Consider the following 20,042-nt stretch of genomic DNA (forward strand, 5'->3'; position numbering starts at 1 on the left):
ATGGAATAGCTTCACTCTAAATGTGAAACCTATCTGAATTTTCTACAGACCACCTAGTGAACAAATACAGTCTACATGAAAGTTAAAAAAAAAAAATCTCTTGAGAACACTGCTACACATTCCCCTCAAATTCCCATGCCCATTGATACTTTACTAAACACTTAATGACCTTAGGTTATATTCTCCAAGCCTGTGCCTTTCACTCAGAGGGTTCTTCACTTGTCAATCATCTGTACAACACACGAAATTACTTAGAAAGCAACTACATAGATGCATGGTAACAGAGCCGTTTATCCAGTGAATGTACCTCTCGCCAGAAGACAAACAAAGTCCCACAGACAATGATTATTGATGAAACAAGTATTTTAAGGATCAAGTTTTTTGTCAAAATGCTGTCCTTCCAGTTCCGAGGGGGTTTTCGAATGACATCTTTATCCACTGGCTCTACTCCAAGGCTTCAAAACAAAGAGAACAAACAACGTACTTAGAAATGCTCTTTACTCTCGCTTTACAACCTAACTAGCGTCTGTTACTAGGAAGTGAAATGCTTCCTTTTGGAAACCAGCTGTTGAAGCATAACGAAATCACTGCCTGTGACCGCTTGAGAAGCTGGCACCACTGCTGGACGAGCTGGATGGGCCTCTAGTACCAGCAGCAGGAAGAAGAAAGGGGACAGACAGAGGAGAGGAGGAAGGCAAGAAGAAGTGAGGGCAAGGGAGACCACTGCTCTGCCCCTTTCCCACGCTTGCAGTTATGCTTTTGGCAAGGTAAGACGAGCACTTGCCAGCCAACTTTTAAAACTCCAATTTCATTTACACATACATTGATTTTTAAGATATATAACGTACCAAGAAAAAATAAATCTCACACAAGGATGTCTTGATTAAGAGATTTACTCTCATGGACATTAGAAATATCATTCAACTACCACAGCACTAAAAAGATAAGAGACTGGGGAAGTCTCTGAACACATATTTCACCAAGGCTCTAAACAGGACTCACATATGAAACTGAACTGGGAGCTGGTGACGATGTGGTACTATGAACGCATCTCTTACATACTAAGAGACTAGACCTTTCTCTAGACCTCAGTCAGCGACTTACAGCTGGAATCCTACTATGTACTCAGCACATGTAACCTGTGTTTAAGAGAACAATAACAAAACCCATCAATCTTGCCTTGGTTTCCCCATGTACAACTTTTATAGGATAAGCTAATGCACAGCTGTAACCTAAAGTTGCATACTTTTCTATGCCCTGACCCAGTTTATTACAGTGTATGTGTTTTCATGTATGTATTCACGGTTCATCATAATCATTTGTTGGAAGCAGCAAATAGACTGAAAGTGGCCTTGTGCAATGGATATCTGTCAGTGCTCAAAGTCGTGTGTGTGTGTGTGTGCGTGTGTGTGTGTGTGTGTGTGTGTGTGTGTGTGTGTGTGTGTGTGTGTGTGTGTGTACTGTCTGAGTCAGCTGAGCTCTAGTAAAGACTGTTCTAAAGCTTCTCTATTCCTCCCATGTGTGATGCTTTCTGTGCTGTTCAATAAAAGAGCCCTTTATTGGGAACAGACACAAGAAACAGACACACACAGACACAAAACAGCCATGCATCCCAGAAAGCACAAGAGAGGGAAAGTGAAGCAGACAGTGGGCAATGCAGGTTCACTCTTGGTGAAGTAACAGTAACTGGGCAGGGTAAGGGAGGCACCTTCGACTTCTCCCTCAGTGCAACGCAAATTCATTAGTGGTGACTGAGTTTGTTATTAATGTGCTCAAACTGCCTGCAGGAAGTTTCTCCATTGCATCCAGTTCTTAGAACACTTAGAACATTATTCTTATTGAAAAGCTGGCACTCACACAGTGTAAAGGATGAGAGCTACAATGAACAAATGGACAACCAAAAAGAATAAATGATATATACCCAAGACAATGTCTAAGAAGCATGCTGCTGGAAAGTCATGAGGAAGGTTTGCTGTGTCTTATTCACACTTGCCTTGTCCTTTCAATCTGTGAATACACACTTACCTCTGAGCTGGGGGTCCATCCATTATAATATTGATCCACAAAATCTGCATTGCATTGAGAGGGTTAGGAAAGTTCATTAACGTAGCCAATGAGATTAAAGTTAATGCTGCTATACTCCTGTTGAAAGAGAGTCATTTGAAAATTAGCACAATCAATTTTATACATTAACTAGCACTTAAGTCTCATGTTCCTGGGGCTGGGAGTCAGCTCAGTTGGTAAAATACTTGCTGAGGAAGCATGCAGACCTAAGTTTAGATCCTTGGAAACCAAGTGAAAAGTTTGGGCAGCAGTGCACGTCTGTAACCCCAGTGCTGGGGCAGTAGAAACAAGAAGGTCCCTGAAGCTTACTGGGTAGCCAGTCAGGCTAATCAGTGAGGCCCAGGTTCAGTGAAGGCATGTTATCAAACCTTAAGGTAGAGATGACGAGAAAAACATCCCATGTCAACACCTGAGCTCTGCATGCAAGCATATACATGTGTGCACACCCACAAACACATTCACTACATACACATACAAAAGAAAAAATGTTTTACATATTTTAAAGTAATCTGATTAATTCAACTGACCTATACTTCAGTCATAGGAGTATTTTGTTAAGAAGCTAGCAGTTTGTTTTTTGAAAATGAGTCTAACGCTGCAGCCCAGTGTCTCCCAGGCATTCGGATCAAAAGTGAAAGTCACCCTGATTAGCAAGCAAGGAGTATTTTGAAAACAAAAATGTTTTATAATGCTTAGGCAATAATGGCAAAAGTAGCTGAGACCTTCTAATTCTGACAGAGGCTCTCTCTAAGTAACACACACTGGGCCTCTGGAATTCTTCTGCCTCAGCCTTCTGGGACACTGGGATTACAGACATGTGCCACCAAGCCCAGATGAAAGATTTTTAAACCTACAAAAATATATTTTCAAAAATATTTAACTGCTTTTTGGCTATAGAAAATCTATCCTATCTTGAGAAAAAGATAACCAAGAATATTGCTGAGACTTGGCACATCCCCTTTTAATTTCAGGAGCAATTAAACAAATCTCAAAAGTCTATGCAGATATCCCTCAGTAACCATGAGAACTGTTTGCAGGATCCCCTCAAATGTCAAAGCCCTAGTCACTTATACAGAGCAGCAAAGTACATACCTACTGTTAATACATTTCCTAATATACACTTTAAATCACCCCTAGATGGTCAGTAATACCTAGTATGACCTAAACAGTATACTACTAGCATTTTACGTTTTAGAAAACTACTAATAAACAATTTTCAAGAATACAGGCCATAATTTTATTTTCAAATAATTTCTCTAGAAGTAAAAGTTCTTGCAAACTTACGTGCTCAGTTGAAATCTAACAAAATTTTTAATGTTATTATAAATGCCTTTACCCTCTTCTATTGCAGACCTGAAATTTAAAAATAAAAAAATAAGAAAATACACTTTGAAACTAAGTTTTCAATCAAATAACAATTAGCAGTTACAAAAAAAAAATGTCTATTGTCAGGTAAGATTAAGAAACATTGAAATATTTTATTTTACCAGATAGCTCTATTTAAACTATTTTCATTATATAATATTCAAAATCTCTTAAAAAACAAAAAACCCTGATAGGCCTGAGGCGATGGCTCAGTACCAAGAAGGCACACTGCTCCTGCAGAAGACCAGAGTTCTAGTCCCAGCACCATTCAAGTGGCTCACAATCATCTCTAACTACAGTTGAGGGAACTGTCAACTCTGATCTCCACAGGCAAAAACATGCACCAGCATGTACACTCATACACGTAATTAAAATAAATCTTTTAAAATACTCAACATAAAAATCATGTATTATCTCTCTCCACACAAAATATTACACATTTCTAAGAGTAAAACAATGATGTTCTATATCCTTCATAGCCCATATTTCTTAGTAGGTTAAATCAACACATATCAAAAATTAAATGGCAATGAGTTATATAAGAATTATGGAATTTATTTATTATCCTATATAATTACATTAATATGCTGTGAAGAATTAAAAAGTGTGGTTTACAAAAATGTACTGAAGAATTCTTACATTCACTTGGCTGAATCTAGGAAAACGTGCATTCATAAAATCACCACGTCCTCTGAGACTTTTAGACAACTTCAAGAATGGGAGAAAAAAAGACTTTGCAAGAAGTTGGCAAATGTGAAGTCTCGCATTCCACGTATGATTAATACACATGGCGGGACTTGTGACTACATTTGTCACAGCAAGGTCAGTCACGGGTATGGAAAGTGAGGAGCACAGACCTGCACCTCCACCATTACACTTGAGTAGCAAAGGCATTCAGAGCTAAGAAGCTGTATCATGAAATGAGGGCAACAAGAACATTTACTAATATGAGAAAATACACATGAGTGTGAACTCAACTCTTAATGCTACGTAATGTCTCCCGTAAAGACTCTGGAGCAAGAGTCACTGTTGTTCTATACCCAGAAAAAAATGTGACAACTGGCCAGCATTCCCTAAATATTTTGTAAATTAACAGACTTGTCAATTATTATGTCTGTTCCATTTACACAAATCATTTTCTTTTGAATTACATAAAATAAGATTATCCAAAAAAATGTTTTAATCTGCCATATACTATCAATTCTTTTCGAGCTGAATTGTCTGACAGCAATGAAGGAAAGACAAATGTCTTACATTATAGTTTGGAAATCATCATCCACCAAGATCATGTCCGCAGCCTCTTTGCAAACATCTGTGCCAGTCTGGCCCATTGCAACTCCAATATCTGCAGCCTTCAGAGCCACTGCATCATTTACCCCATCTCCTGTCATGGCTACAACTGACCCGTTCTTTTGTAGAGACTATGGGGACCCAGAAAAAAAAAGAAGGGCAGGGAGAATTATTCTTATTTTTTAAATCAGATAAGGAGATAAGTATTATCAACCATCTTTCATAACTTTTTAAGATTAAAAAATTTATAACCTCATTTTTCAGTCAAGTTCAATACATAAAGTCTTTATAAAATAAAGCTCACAAAATATGGCTACTAGTATTTCCATCCAGGAGAACTGAATGCATTCTGACTGTCTTGAGTTGTAGGATGGCACTGGCCTCTACTGGGTAGGATCTAAGGATGAAACCAAGCATTCCAGTTTACCCAGGAGAGCCCTATCACCCCTAGCTACAAATAACCCACCCTAAAATGTCAACAACCCCCAGACTCAGAAGCTCTCACCTCTACAATGACTAGCTACTATAATTAAACCTGCTTATCAACTGTAGGACACAATTTAAGTTGCTTTATACATCAAATGGTACACAACAACATCCCAGTCAGTGAGGTATTGTGTAGGACAGCAGACAAAACTGAAACTTCCTGCTGCCTGTTGACAAGCAAGTGGTACTGATGTGTAGCACAGTTCACTTATTTGTGGAACATTCCACATAATGAAGAGTTACTTAATGATACGCTTCTAAAACACAGCTTTGTGAAGACCACACCGAAATAATAACCCTTCTTTACACTGTTCACTCTCATAAAACACCTTTCTTACATTTGTTTACACAGTGTCTAACTATGACTACTCACATTAGGATGACTTAACTATGAGGATCCCTGTCAGAAATACACTTCTACACTGTTTAAAGATGTTACACTGGAAAATACTTTATAGTTTCTGTCTATAACTTCCTATGTCAATTAAATTGTCAAGCTCTTCCAGAATTAAGTTTTGTCTCACAATACTTTGAACTTTGATATTCTATAATACTCTTTGTAATGAACAAAAGACATGTTAAAACACCTTGTATGGTAAATTTAAGGTAATTTGGTTTTCAGACACACACCTTAATAATTTTCATCTTGTGTCTTGGGCTTGCTCTGTAAAATACTGCAACCTGTTAAAACACAAAGACATTGAAAACCCCCAGTGTTAACAAGTAGCAGCATTTCTATGTAAGGACATTTTAACAACTTAATTTGGCACAAAGACTGAAATTAATGTCATATACGTGACAACATCCAACTCATGAGTGGCTTCAACCTTTAACAAAGAAAAGGGTATGTTAATAACAGAAAAAAATCTAAATAAGTCATAACTTTATTTATAGAATTTGGGTAAGGCTACGAAGAGAAAACAGCTTTATTCTTGGAGTATTTCAGAAATGAAAAAGGGGGAAATTTTTCCTGTATCTGTGTTCTCACAATGCTTGTACAAATGGCCTTTCTCTATGGTCTAGCTTAGAGAAGAACGTCTGCTTCCCACCGTCTGGGGGGTCATTTTACAGTGTCACGTAGGTGCTCCTTCTTGATTTGGAATAATTCACCAGCCTCTCTTCAACTTTAATTCAAAGCTGCCTAATAATCCAATTTCTGCAGCAGAACTAATCTCTTTTCGTGACCATGTATGCAATCCTCCTCTGTGCCCTGATGCCAGCCAGGATGGTATGTCTGTGTCCTAAGGTTTGGCTTGTTCTACCCAAAGTTGTGTAGTCAACAGTGCCAGCACCTACAGCTCTCTAACAGTACCAGCAGGGGAGTAAAGAAGGGCAGTTAACTGGCATGCCCCTGTTCTCCTTCATAGAATCACAGCTGGAAATGACACAAGTCCACACTTCTCACTAATTGTAAGTATTCATGTTCCAAATCTTCCGACCTCTCATTTCCCAAACACCTGAATTTCAGCATCATGGTCACTCTTTCCAATACCTAAAAACCATTGTTTCTTACACCCACACAGCACACTCTTCTCTGAAGTCCTGGAGGATTATTTCATGTTAGGTTTCTCTCCTCGATCCTCTAGTCCAAGCCCTCTTCCAGTCTTGCTCTCAGTAGACAACTTTATTTCCTACTCCAAAGAAAACACTCCGATCCCTGCCATACATCTATGTCCAGAACCAACCCTAGTGTTTTACTACAGATGAACTCATAGCCCCGACTCACCTGCTTGAGTTTACCACCCCAGAGATCCTTAAAGCTCTTCCCTCTCACTGCTCAGACTTTTTCTCACATCCCATGCCCTGCCATCCTGGCTCTCCATCACTTTTCTTCTGAAGTCATGCTCTCAATGATGGCAAAGGTTCCCCTGCACCTGAGTGCTCTTGAGATGTCATGGATACACCAGCAGTCCAGGTCAGTAGAGGTGGGATAGCAAACACGAATCAGAAGCAGTGGCCCTACCTAGCGGAGACAGCCAGGCCTCAGCCTCAGTATGAGTCAGCAGGAGGGGCCAAAAGGAATGCCAGAAGTTCTTAGCTATGCCTGTCTCAGGAAATGAAGATCAGCCAAGACTCAAAGCCAAGAAGCTTTTAGCAATGTAAGCAAGCCAGGCTCAGCCTCAGTGTGACAGTCCACTAGGCCTATTTAGACTCCCTTCAACGCCAGGCGTCCGCCATGGCCCTTGTCTCAGCATGTGCATCCAATCAGCCCGAGGCTGCAGAAGGGCTAAGAAGCTGCCATTCTCTCTGTGGAGTCCTGACCAATGCAGGTCAACTACACAATGTAAGGCAGACCAATACAAGTGACGGTAGCAAAGAATCCTTCATTACACGTCCTTCCATGTGCTTGCCTTGGCAAAACATCCTCTCTCCTGGGTCAGCTTCAGTGAAATGAGTCTGCCTTAGTCTTCCACCTGTGTCCACTTCAGTGAACCATTCCTTCACACATTTGCCTTAGCAAAACACCATCCAACACAGCAAACTTTCCAAAGAACCCTTAAGTTTCCATTTCACTCAGGTATTTACACAAGGAAACTGACTTTCACAAAGAAACTAACACACTCAGCTTCATTCACTACGAGTAAACACTGAAAAGGCCACACTGAAGAGAGCCCTGAACTGAAGAGATACGGTGCACCCTACAGGCCAACACTGTTCAGCAGTTTAAGGGGGGGGGGGGGGGGGTAGAGTACTTAGACACAGCAACACAGTGAGTGACTGCTCCAGAGCACGACTCGTCAAAGACTCAAGAACCAAACTGAAAAGTCACGTACTGCAGGGTCTCACTCTTACAGAACTGGTTAAGAAGTCACGTACTGCAAGGTCTCACTCTTACAGAACTGGTTAAGAAGTCACGTACTGCAGGGTCTCACTCTTACAGAACTGATTAAGAAGTGAAATACAGAAATAAAAGTGAATCTCTGCTGCCAAGCTCTAGACCTAGGAGGGCAGCTGAGTACAAGAGGCCATGAGAGGACCGAGGGACAACAAGAAACTATTCTGTATCCTACTGGTGACAATGTTTGTAAGATACTCAGATTTGCACTCTCGTATTTTACTGTTTATAAACACCACCTCAATTTCTTCAAAGGTATGAATAAACTCAAGCAAAAATAAAATAAAAACAGAACTGAAGTGTTTAAGTAGTATCAACTAACTTCTCTCTCCAACTTCTAACTTACACAGACAAGTCCTCAATTACCACAGTGCCTTCCTCACAGGAAATGTAGTTCTTACTAGAGGTAATGAATTTACAATATTCTTCTAGTGGTTGCATCATAAACAACAATATGGTTTATTTCCAAGAAATTTCAGTTCAGAATCTGGACAGCAATTTGGTGAGCATGTCTCCTTTGCAAGTAGCCAGTTTCTCAGAGACAAGAACAATGCCTGATACTTAGGCTATGGCTCTCAGAGTTTACTTACACAGACTTACCTTTGGCACTATCTGTGAAAGGTGCTGGACTTCCATTGTATCTACTTCTTCTCCAGACACAGACTGTGAAGTTTTAGAATACAATCCCAGACGACTAGCTAAAGTAAAAGGAGACCAAAAAATATAATTTCTTTGCTTGAAAAATATAGAATTGTCCCTAAGTCTGCAAACCCTAATCATTTCTCCTCAGCAGCTCAATTCTGATGACAATCAGAATGTACTGTAAGCAAAGTAACTGAAGCCAGAGAAGCTGGTGGCACATTTAGCTGCACATAATCATGTAGCTCCATTTAGATCAAAGTGCATATTGAAAAGTCACCCTCCCAGCACCACATGTGACCCTTCTTAAGATAACAATGTATAAACCTTTAGCCCAGACCCATCACAAATTAATAAAATCAGAATTAATAGAGCTTGGCAAATGTGAAGTTTATACTTTACAGACAAGAAACTGGCACTTAGCTTCTCTCCCCCTTATATTCCTGAAGGTAACTGTAACAAGCTATCCTCTTAGTATTTATGTTCAAGTCTGCTTCAAAGTTATACTAAAACTGAAGAGAAAAGCCTCAATTCACCTTTCCTTTTATATCCCTCAGCTAGTGTTTACACCTGTCAGCAAGTCAATTAAAAAACTACAAGATCAACTACCCTTCTGTGAATAAATACATAAATGATTTCATGAGCTAGTCGTGTATTTTCAATATTCCTTTTTAACTAAAATTTAGTTTACCAACAATCTTTTATAGTTTGAGCAAAAATAAGCGAAGTTGTTGTTTTACAATATCAATTGCATATTAACATATTTCCTAGCTAATGTTTTCTGAAAACGTATTGAGCGCAAAACGTAACAGCACAGTTATACCGATTGCAATTGCAGTCTCCTGAGAGTCTCCTGTGATCATTTTGATGGAGACTCCTGAGGCAATGAGTGTTGTGACGGCTTCTTTCACACCAGTTCTCGGAGGGTCAATGATTCCTACCAGGCCAAGGAAGGTCAGCTGCCCCAGGTCCGGACCAGACGCCAGTGCAAGAACTTGTAAAATAATAAAATCAAAACTGCAAAATACTGGTTGTGAAAGCGTTAGACTTAGCTGATGACAAACCACATAAGGTTATATCATTTGTAGTTAACAGCATACTATTTACAATTCACACTTGGTTCTAGATACAAGTTGCTTTTAGGCTATTAAAAATTAAAAGAAATAAAACCAAAGAACTGCTAAGCAGGGAAGACAAATAAGAATTACGAACATTCCTTCATAGCAACCACATACAGCTACCATCCAAAGAAACTACAACCTCTTTAGAAAATACAATTATTTAGGGGAAAATGTGGGTTTGTTAAACCTTAAAACTCAATTAAGCAAACAGGCCCCTTTGAAGGTTTGTTCTAATATATCTTCATCAGAGAAGGCTGTATCAATTGTACACAGCCTATATGTACACAATTTCACACATGCTAAACACTAGAAAGAAAACGTTTTTCAGTAAAGTGGTCTTAAGGTTATTAACACCCACAAGGTTTGTTCTCACTGCCTCCAAACATTAGTAAGCACTCTTCCTCAGCCTTTAGCTCTCCGAGAACTCTAACTATCCTACCATTGTTTATAGTGTCCTGTCATCACTGGGCAATAAGATTAAACACAAAGTCATGCTCATTTCCCAAATACAACTCAGCTTGCTCTCAGAATTCTGTAAGCTCTTGTCACTACCATTATAAATCAGAAGAATATACTTGCAGCACGGAGGTTTTTATTAGACCAAACTCTAACAAGTATCTACGAAAGCACACTAAACTTCAGTGTCTCGAAGACAGCCTACAAAGTCCTAGAGAGACCAAAGCAGTACTTATTTGAGCAGAGTTCATCCCTGGAGGACTCACAGACCAAAACTGAAGGCAAACCACTTCTGTTTAAGAGTGTAGATACCCCACAAAGGCGCTCACTCTGAAGGAAAAGAGCTACCTGGCAATGCCTGGTACTAGGGTAGAGGCAATGGCAATAAAAGGAGGTTAAGAGTATCAATTTGCATGCTAGCAGTTCCTGATAAGGGAGATCATTGGTATCCTCCCAGTGGAGGGGTGGCACAGCCCAGGGATTGTTATTCTGTATTTAGGCACTCTTTAACACTAATAAAAATCTTCTGAAGATACATTCTTTAGACCAAGAATAGATGAACAATGTTTCCAAGGATACAAAACAGATACTATGGCTTGAATATGACATTTTCTATACCCTCATGTATTTGAATACTTGGTCTCCAGCTGGTAATGTTGTTCTGAGAGGTTGTGGAACCTTCAGGATATGGGCCCTACCTGGAGGAAGTGGGTCCCTTCAAACAGAACCTAAGCTTTAGAGCTCCCCATCCTGGCCTGTCTACCGCCCTGAGACATAAGGTAGCAAACTCTCTCCTATCCCTACTCTCAGTCACTCCCACCTATGCCTCCCACCATGACGGCTACTATCTTCATGAAGGAAGACTTTCATGCATTCAACTGTGCATCAAAATAAATTCTTCCTCACTTAAGTTTGCTCTTGTCAGATAGCTGGTCATAATCGAAAAAAAAAGAAAGAAAAAACTAAATTTTTTTTAGTCTCAAAATTTAAGATCACAAGCATTTTTAAGAAACACACTTTGTAAGATAAAGCATAGCCATGTATCAATAAATATTTTAATATATATACATTAATATTTAATTCCCCACTATAGTAATAACAAGGAGGGGAAGATGAAAAAAAGACAGGAGACAAAGATCACAGTATTTTTTAAATTCTATGAAACAAATGTTTTTCTCTAACAATTCTAGTTCACAATGCTATAGCATAAACCACGTACAAAAACCTCAACGATTCTTCAGCAAAATGACCCGACAAATAAAGGTACTTACTACAGACCCTGACCACATGAGTTTCATTCCTGGAACTCACACAGTAGAAGTAGAAATTTGATTTTCATGTTTTATCTACCATGCCCCCCTCCACATATACATACACAATAAATCTAACAGAAATTTGTAGAAGATGAAGTTCTTTAAAATCTCTGTCCTATACAGAGAGCACTGCACAAGAGCTCAGATTTTGCTTTACTCTTGACTTTCCATTATTTGAGGAAACTATTATAAAACACACCACCTCAGAAATTGCAATGGTTCTGATGTCTGGGGTAGAGTGTCTGAAGAGGACACTTCATTAGAGATTCAGCTACAATTAAAGAAAGCCTTTCTTCCCAGAACAGGAGCTATGTTGAAACAGCCTTCCTTACCTCGGAGTCCTGCCGAGCCCATCTGGGCCTTCTCTTGTTGGTACAAATCTCTCTGCTGCTGGGTAAGTGCCAAAGTCTGCCCTTTGCTGTTGTACGTAGTACAATACTTAATCACCTGCTCATAAGCACCCTTCATAAAACAAATCTCTGGTCTGTCCTAAAACGAAAAACATACCAAGTTTACATTCAAATTGTGTTTGTGTGTGTGTGTGTGTGTGTGTGTGTGTGTGTGTGTGTGTGTGTGTATCCTACATGAATGAATTCAAAGAGAGATACCCAATCTCTCATAATCCTTAACAAAGTTATTAAAGCCCAATGCTTTGAGTAGCACTTAAACTTTAGAGATTATTAACACGTGTGGGAGTTTCCTGTATTCTACAAAGCACAGCCACCTTACCCAGGCTTACACTATAAGCAGTGCTTTACTAAACCTCAAGTTGGGCACTGTGACTGGAACATGGCTCTTCAGCAGGCAGCAAGGAAAGAAGGAGATCCAGTATCATCAGTCTAGGGCAATGGTCCTCATAAACGACTATGTACTTGTATCTGGGCCGACCTACCTATGCTGCTCTTTTACTCTCACAACCACCTCAGGATTGATACAAAGAACATATCTCTTCCATTTATCATAGCAGAAGTAATATTCAACCTACCACATACCACATTCTAAATTGAATCCCCAGCATGGGAAAACAAATACAAAATAATCCCTAGTCGCTTCTAATGAAAACCTGCAGTCCCTACCTGTCCTTACCCTTGTACTCCTGAGGTTTTGATACATTTACAGTGTGACTCTCTCAGTTAACAATTCGCCCATTTTACACTGTGATGTCAATGTGGCCAGGTGCATATGTTCACTCTCTCTCCAATCTATAATATAAAGCCAAGGTTGCCTGAGCATATAATACACTATGATTCCTCCCTACTGAGCCAAGCACAGGAAGGAGCACAGTGGCCCCCTAACACCCAGGCTCTCTCTGCAGACACAGATGTGGCTCCCCTAACACCCAGGCTCTCTCTGCAGACACAGATGTGGCCCCCTAACACCCAGGCTCTCTCTGCAGACACAGATGTGGCTCCCCTAACACCCAGGCTCTCTCTGCAGACACAGATGTGGCTCCCCTAACACCCAGGCTCTCTCTGCAGACACAGATGTGGCTCCCCTAACACCCAGGCTCTCTCTGCAGACACAGATGTGGCTCCCCTAACACCCAGGCTCTCTCTGCAGACACAGATGTGGCTCCCCTAACACCCAGGCTCTCTGCAGACACAGATGTGGCTCCCCTAACACCCAGGCTCTCTCTGCAGACACAGATGTGGCTCCCCTAACACCCAGGCTCTCTGCAGACACAGATGTGGCTCCCCTAACACCCAGGCTCTCTCTGCAGACACAGATGTGGCTCCCCTAACACCCAGGCTCTCTGCAGACACAGATGTGGCTCCCCTAACACCCAGGCTCTCTCTGCAGACACAGATGTGGCTCCCCTAACACCCAGGCTCTCTGCAGACACAGATGTGGCTCCCCTAACACCCAGGCTCTCTGCAGACACAGATGTGGCTCCCCTAACACCCAGGCTCTCTCTGCAGACACAGATGTGGCTCCCCTAACACCCAGGCTCTCTCTGCAGACACAGATGTGGCTCCCCTAACACCCAGGCTCTCTGCAGACACAGATGTGGCTCCCCTAACACCCAGGCTCTCTGCAGACACAGATGTGGCTCCCCTAACACCCAGGCTCTCTCTGCAGACACAGATGTGGCTCCCCTAACACCCAGGCTCTCTGCAGACACAGATGTGGCTCCCCTAACACCCAGGCTCTCTCTGCAGACACAGATGTGGCTCCCCTAACACCCAGGCTCTCTGCAGACACAGATGTGGCTCCCCTAACACCCAGGCTCTCTGCAGACACAGATGTGGCTCCCCTAACACCCAGGCTCTCTCTGCAGACACAGATGTGGCTCCCCTAACACCCAGGCTCTCTCTGCAGACACAGATGTGGCTCCCCTAACACCCAGGCTCTCTGCAGACACAGATGTGGCTCCTGGAAGCATCCCTTAAGTCGGAAGACAGATGTGATCTGTTCAGCCTGTAACTAAAGCAAGCACTCTGTCATTTCTAGATGGGAATCTAGGGGCCACTACAGTTTGCCTCTTCTACCCATCTGTGACAGTGTATGCCCACTCCAGCCTCCTTCCGGCCACCAGGATTATCAGCAACTACAGCAAGGAGCTGTCTGGGCATGGACTTAGTAGGAGATGTGGGAAGTTTCTATGGCTGATCCTCACTGACACGTCAAGTCTTTCCTTCTCCTTCTGTGAAGTTTCATCATCCGTAAAGTTACTATCTATTCTTTTTATTTTTACTTAGCTCCATTTATAGCTCTTATTCATTCTTCCTAAACTCTCCAATGTGAAATGAAAAAGTTCTCGTGGTACTATTCAGAGGAGAAAGAGCAGGCAAGCACTACTTCTTTCTCTCTTTTTACAGGAAACCAGTCTTCCTCTCTTGTCCCTTCTAAGCTGAGATGTTGGGGTCTTTGCACTAATGAATCAGGAATTCCCCTTAACCCCATCTCCAACCCCCAAGCAACATCTTCCTTTCCTTGTACTATCAACAGTACCCACACCCTACTCCCACACTGCTAAGTTCTCCCCGAGGAGGCTCTGCTGCACTGTCTTCCAGGTGCCCACTGTTACAGCACAAAGCACCAAACAAGCACAGGTAGCCCTAGGCCTCCCCGTGTGAGCACTGTCTGGACTTCTCTCTTTACATGGCACGGCCCCTACTCCAAACATCTCTGGAGGAATCACAAATGCTTTGCTCCAAGCACGGTCACTTTTCATCACTACAGGAGTGCTCTTCCTTGCGTCTGTCCCTTACACTGTTGCCCATTTCACACAGTTTCAGGGAGTAAAACCAAAAACCTTTCTGTTCTACAGATATTTCTAGCATTATTTAACAAAATTTTATTTCTTTCTTCTTTTTGTTTGTTTTGCTGTGTTTGCTGTTTGGTTTTCTAAAGACAGGTGTCTCTTTTTAGCCTTTGGCTGTTCTGGAACTTGATACAAACAGACCAAGCCAGGCTCAAACACACAGAAATCCAAATGCTTCTCTACTTGAATGTCCATATTAAAGGCGAGATCATGCCTGGGACAATCAATCATACTTCCTGCCCTCCCTATGCTATTCCCACTGTTACATGTGTCCTCCATCTCCAGCCCTCATTTCTGATCTTTCTGTGTCCTCTACTGGCAACTTCTCACATCCTACTCTATTTCTGGCCCAGTCCTTAGTTATCAACTAGCAATCTACTTAAGACTTTTACCAGCACTTCTCATGCTCTTCAGGAATCTCCTTCAGCATTCAGCACTAACTTTGTTTCTCAGAGCCTGTGTCTGCTAGTTCAGTCTGCGCCTTTATACTAAACACTTCCACCAGTCATCAGTAACTCTATCTGTTTAGGCCCACAACCAAAGAAGCAGCAGCTCCCTGGGCACTGGGGGTGGATCTGCTACAAGAGAGTAAGGAAAGTCCAAGAGTAGGAAAGCTTTTGTCCTTGCTATTGAAAAGACCAGAGGGCTGTTCCTCAACTCCCCAATATCCCAAGGCAGGGCCGGGGCACACACTCAGGAGAGCAGCCAGCTTCCAGAGCTGAGCCCGCCAGGGCTCCTCTGCTGTCCTCTGGTCAGACTCCTACACTGCACAGGGATTATGGAATACTGTGGGCTTAACTAAAGAGAGAGAGGCATTTGGGAGGAAGGTCACTGCTAACTTCTCATTCAGACTCTCAACCTCCCCTCCCATTTTTGCCAGTCTTACTACCTGCCTTTAAAAGTACTTAAGGGTTTTATCTTTTATTCCAGAGATTAAAGTAAGTATTTAAACAGGCATGCTCAAAAGACTCCTATAAAAGAAAGAAAGAAAGAAAGGAAGGAAGGAAGGAAGGAAGGAAGGAAGGAAGAAAGAAAGAAAGAAAGAAAGAAAGAAAGAAAGAAAGAAGGAAAGAAGCTAACAGCCATTCCAGTTGTTTTTAAATTAGCAAGTCTGCCTAATCTGTCAGGGTGACCTCCCCTCCATACCCAGAGTCTCATTTGTGTGCTTAAGTTCATCTATTAATCCCATTGGTTGCTTTCCTCTTGCAGGAAGTCTTCAGGTTGGAAAATTCAGAGAAGCATCCCATAGTTAATGTGGTCCTACTTATTCTTAAGGATAAGACAGTCCGTGAAGAGCAATCCAAAAACAAAATCAACAGCAACCTATAGTGAACTCTCAGTGAGAAGAAAATCGTACCAAGAGAACCCAGTATCAAAAGCTCTCTATACCTAGAACCATGCTGTAACCCACTAAAGCTGTCAGGTCACAAACAAGACTAAATACTTCAGTATACAATTTCAATAGAGTTTCATAATAAAGACTTAAGTCCACTGTGATTGTCATGCTCTAAACCAGCGGTCCTCAACCATCCCAATGCTGTGACCCTCACGTTGTGGTAAACCAACCATAAAATAATTTTCATAGATACTTCATAACTGTAATTTTGCTGTTATGAATTGTAATGTAAACATGTTATACAGGATATCTGATATACGAGCCAGCAGGGGTCTCGACTCACTGGTTGAGAACCACTTCTTTAAGGTAGTAGGTTCTATTAGATACAGTAATTTATTAATCTAATGGCAGATTGTCACGGGACACTGATCATGCTGTACCCAAGATCGTGTTATTTACTAAAAGATCCCTTGTGGGCTGGCTCAACCCCAGCACATCTTCATCCAAGAGATAAATACAGTCAACCCTAGGTCAAGAGGCAGAGCAAGTACCCAGTCACAGGGAGTGAACACAGTAGATGAAAGGGGGATCTTTGAGTTGAAGAATCTTTAAGACAGTGTGGGAAAAGAGAAAGAGCTTTTCCTTCTGGGATGTCAGTAAAATAAGGTCAGCTGGTGCTTTCTCTGCCTCTCAGAGCTCGCAGGTTTTCACCCCAGCCTCTGGCTCCTAAATCTTCACTGGTACAATTAAATGCCTGGGGTTTTTGTTTTCTAAAACAACAGTAGATTAAAAAATAAAATTGTCACTTAAGCTGACATTAGACATATTAGATGTATTTTTATTATTTTGAAGTAGGTATGAGAGAGAGCCTCAACCCTATAGCCGGGCTAACCTGGAATGCACTGTATAGCCAACTTCAAATCTGTAACAATCCAGCTTCAGCCTCCCCAGTGCTAGTCATGTATAAATATTTTTGAGGAATACCTGCTGTGTTCGGTGCACACACTTAACAGCCATCCATTTCTGCTCAGAACTAAAAGGGTATTCAGCTTTTCTGATATAGTCTTGTTGCAGTCCATCAAGACCCATCTGTAAGACCAAAACAAAAATAAAATTATTCTAACGCATCTATTTTTCCCCTTAACAAGGAATGTAAATCACAACTTACAACAAGTTAAAATAACTGGATCCTTGTCCTCGAATTAGAGAAAGAACAATAATGTTCTATTTATACAGACAGCATTTCCTGCAAAGAGCAGCACTGAATCTGACCATGAAGGCCTGGTTACACAGATGGACCAGACTATATACTCCAGCTTCCACACAGGCTACTGTAACCTCTCTGCCAGCTCAAATTCTGGGAGAAAACAATATACAATAAGTAAAAGTGCCTGACCAATACTGAAGATGAACATTTCTAATCAAGAAGTCTATTTAAGGCCTTTGCCCGCCAAGCTTCCTTTGGCAATCGGTAGTTTACTAAAATGCGCCATGTGGTAAGCTGGAACATCAATGGGATCTGGAGTCCCATGTAAGGGCTTGCGTAGCGGGAACCGAGCAACTGTCCCGCTGGTGACGCGTTTTGGATGCGCTGGATGCTGATATTGTCTGTCTCCAGGAGATCAAAGTAAACAGACATGTGCTGACAGAGCCCTGGCTATAGTTGAGGGTTATAACTCCTAGTTCAGCTTCAGCCACAGCCGTAGTGGCTATTCTGGTGTGGCTACCTTTTGTAAGGACAGTGCTACCCCAGTAGCTGCTGAAGAAGGCCTAAGTGGTGTGCTTGCTACCCTAAATGAAGATGTTGGTTGCTATGGAAATATGGATGAGTTCACGAAAGAGGAACTCCAGGTTCTGGATAGTGAGGGCTGCGCCCTCCTAACACAGCACAAGATCCGCACATTGGAAGGGAAGGAGAAGACCTTGACTCTGATCAATGTGTACCGCCCTCACGCAGATCCTGGGAAGCCTGAGCAGCTGACCTTTAAGATGCGCTTCTATTACCTGCTGCAGAAGCGCTCCTGGCAGCTGGCAGTCATGTGATAATCCTGGGGGACCTGAATACAGCCACCGACCCAATGACACTGTGATGCCAGTAGTCAGGAGTGCTCTGAAGAGGAGCCAGGGCGTAAGTGGATGGATGGCTTGCTCAGTAACCCAGGGAATGAGGCTGGACCCACATAGGGCACTGCATGGAGTTTCCACTACTTCCATCCAAAACAGCAGAGGGCTTTCACCTGCTGCTCAGTGGGGCTCGCCATCTCAGCTATGGCTCTCGGCTTGATTATGTCCTGGGAGAGAGGAGCTTGGTCATAGATACCTTCCAGGCCTCCTTCCTACTCCCTGAAGTGATGGGCTCTGACTACTCCCTGTGGGAGCTGTCTTAAATGTATCCTGTGTGCCAGCAAAACAGTGCCCAGCTCTGTGTACCTGCTTCCTCCCTGAGTTTGCAGGTACCCAGATCAAGATTCTTCGCTTCCTAGTTCCTCTTAAGCAAGAACCTGTACAGGAACGGTCAGTCCTGCAGCCCAGTCATCAAATCCAGGCACAGAAAGAGCCAAGCAAAGCCCGCATACATTCAACCAGGCTTCGGAGAAGTTGAGGTGGTCCCAAAAGAAACCAGAAAAGCCTGATGAGTTACCTCCAGCCTTCCTCTAACCTTTCCCAGACTCCTGATGTGGGACTGCCTACCCTGCCTCTGGTGAGCCCTCTTACAACCGCAAAGACTACAGAAGAGGTGACAATAGCCACAGTGGTAAAAGAAAAGAACCAAAGATGAGAAGGAAGTAAGGACGGCCTTCTGGAAGTCTATGCTGAGTGGGCCACAGGGAGCCATGTGTAATGCATACTGTTGAAAAAAGCAGGAACCAACTTTGGCCGCCATTTCTACATGCCTGCTAGACCCTGAGGTCCTCCCAGTGACCCCTCCTCCCGCTCTGACTTCTTCCTCTGGAGTAGCCCAGCTGAACAGACTGAGGCAGAGGGGTGTCTGCATGTTCACCCCATACACAGGGTTGGATGCCAGGTCCCTGCCTCTGAGGTGCCTTCTCGCGAGGCTTCCTCTTCCTTTGCTTTCTCTTCTCTTGGTTCACTCCCTTCCTTCCCTTCTTCCCCTAATGCCGCTTCCATTCTCACATCTCTGTTTCTTCCTCTTTGTACATGTAGGAACAGGGAACTAAGGTAAACCCTTCCTGCCCTTGCTGGGGCAAAAATAAAGTTCACATTTTTTTTCAAAAAAAAATCTATTTAACCCTTAACCTATGAGCATCTGGGGTCTCTCTTGTCTGTTGCTACCATCTTCACCCCAAGCCCTTAGTCCACTATTATGTAACACTTCGTATCAGACCGAAACACGCCATCCCTCAGGGAAAGTGTACAAGTCAAAAGATCAGGCCCCTGAAACTGATCAGATTCACTAAGCCTCTCCTCTCAGACTAAGCAATGAAAACTGCTCAGACCACACCCAGACAAATCAAACTCAAAGATGACTGAAACCAGGCAATTGCCTAGAAGAAGCAGAAATCAACTGAGCTACCCAGAAAAAGTTTAGATCAGAGGCACTTGAAAAGGTCACTCTCCAGCCTGTTTAACTGCCTCTAGGCTGTGCAAAGTGCTTCAGGTTTCCCAGCTTTTGTGCTCTGTCATGCATGCTGGGGTGGGCCTTGGCAATGCAGCTATCTTTGGGTCACTTCTGATCCCATAAGTAATTCTCCTGTATTTCTATAAGTAACCCCAATAAAACTCATTGCTTCACCAAGCTGGACTTTCGGATTATCTGTAGTTTAGTCTGTCATGGATTCCCTGTCTCGGATGAGATTGCACTTGTATGCACATGTGCATGTGTGCCTGCCTATCTATGTGAGCACATGTA

At 42.4% G+C, this 20,042-nt stretch overlaps 1 protein-coding gene and 1 pseudogene across 10 annotated transcripts in view; one reads left to right on the forward strand and one right to left on the reverse strand.

The window, feature by feature from the left end:
• The window catches only part of Atp2c1 (ATPase secretory pathway Ca2+ transporting 1), a 107,664-nt gene that overhangs the window by 6,405 nt on the left and 81,217 nt on the right, over positions 1–20,042 (reverse strand). For all 10 annotated transcript variants that reach the window (NM_131907.2, XM_087560249.1, XM_087560257.1 and 7 more), the window contains 9 exon segments: positions 308–455; positions 2,026–2,142; positions 3,349–3,417; positions 4,684–4,850; positions 5,836–5,886; positions 8,642–8,739; positions 9,504–9,674; positions 11,903–12,059; positions 17,156–17,260. In NM_131907.2, the coding sequence (NP_571982.2) occupies positions 308–455; positions 2,026–2,142; positions 3,349–3,417; positions 4,684–4,850; positions 5,836–5,886; positions 8,642–8,739; positions 9,504–9,674; positions 11,903–12,059; positions 17,156–17,260 (1,083 nt within the window).
• Apex2-ps1 (apurinic/apyrimidinic endodeoxyribonuclease 2, pseudogene 1) lies at positions 17,656–19,355 on the forward strand (annotated as a pseudogene).

The sequence above is a fragment of the Rattus norvegicus genome, chromosome 8 (genome assembly GCF_021556685.1).
Source record: "Rattus norvegicus strain SHRSP/BbbUtx chromosome 8, alternate assembly SHRSP_T2T, whole genome shotgun sequence".
Classification (NCBI taxonomy): domain Eukaryota; kingdom Metazoa; phylum Chordata; class Mammalia; order Rodentia; family Muridae; genus Rattus; species Rattus norvegicus.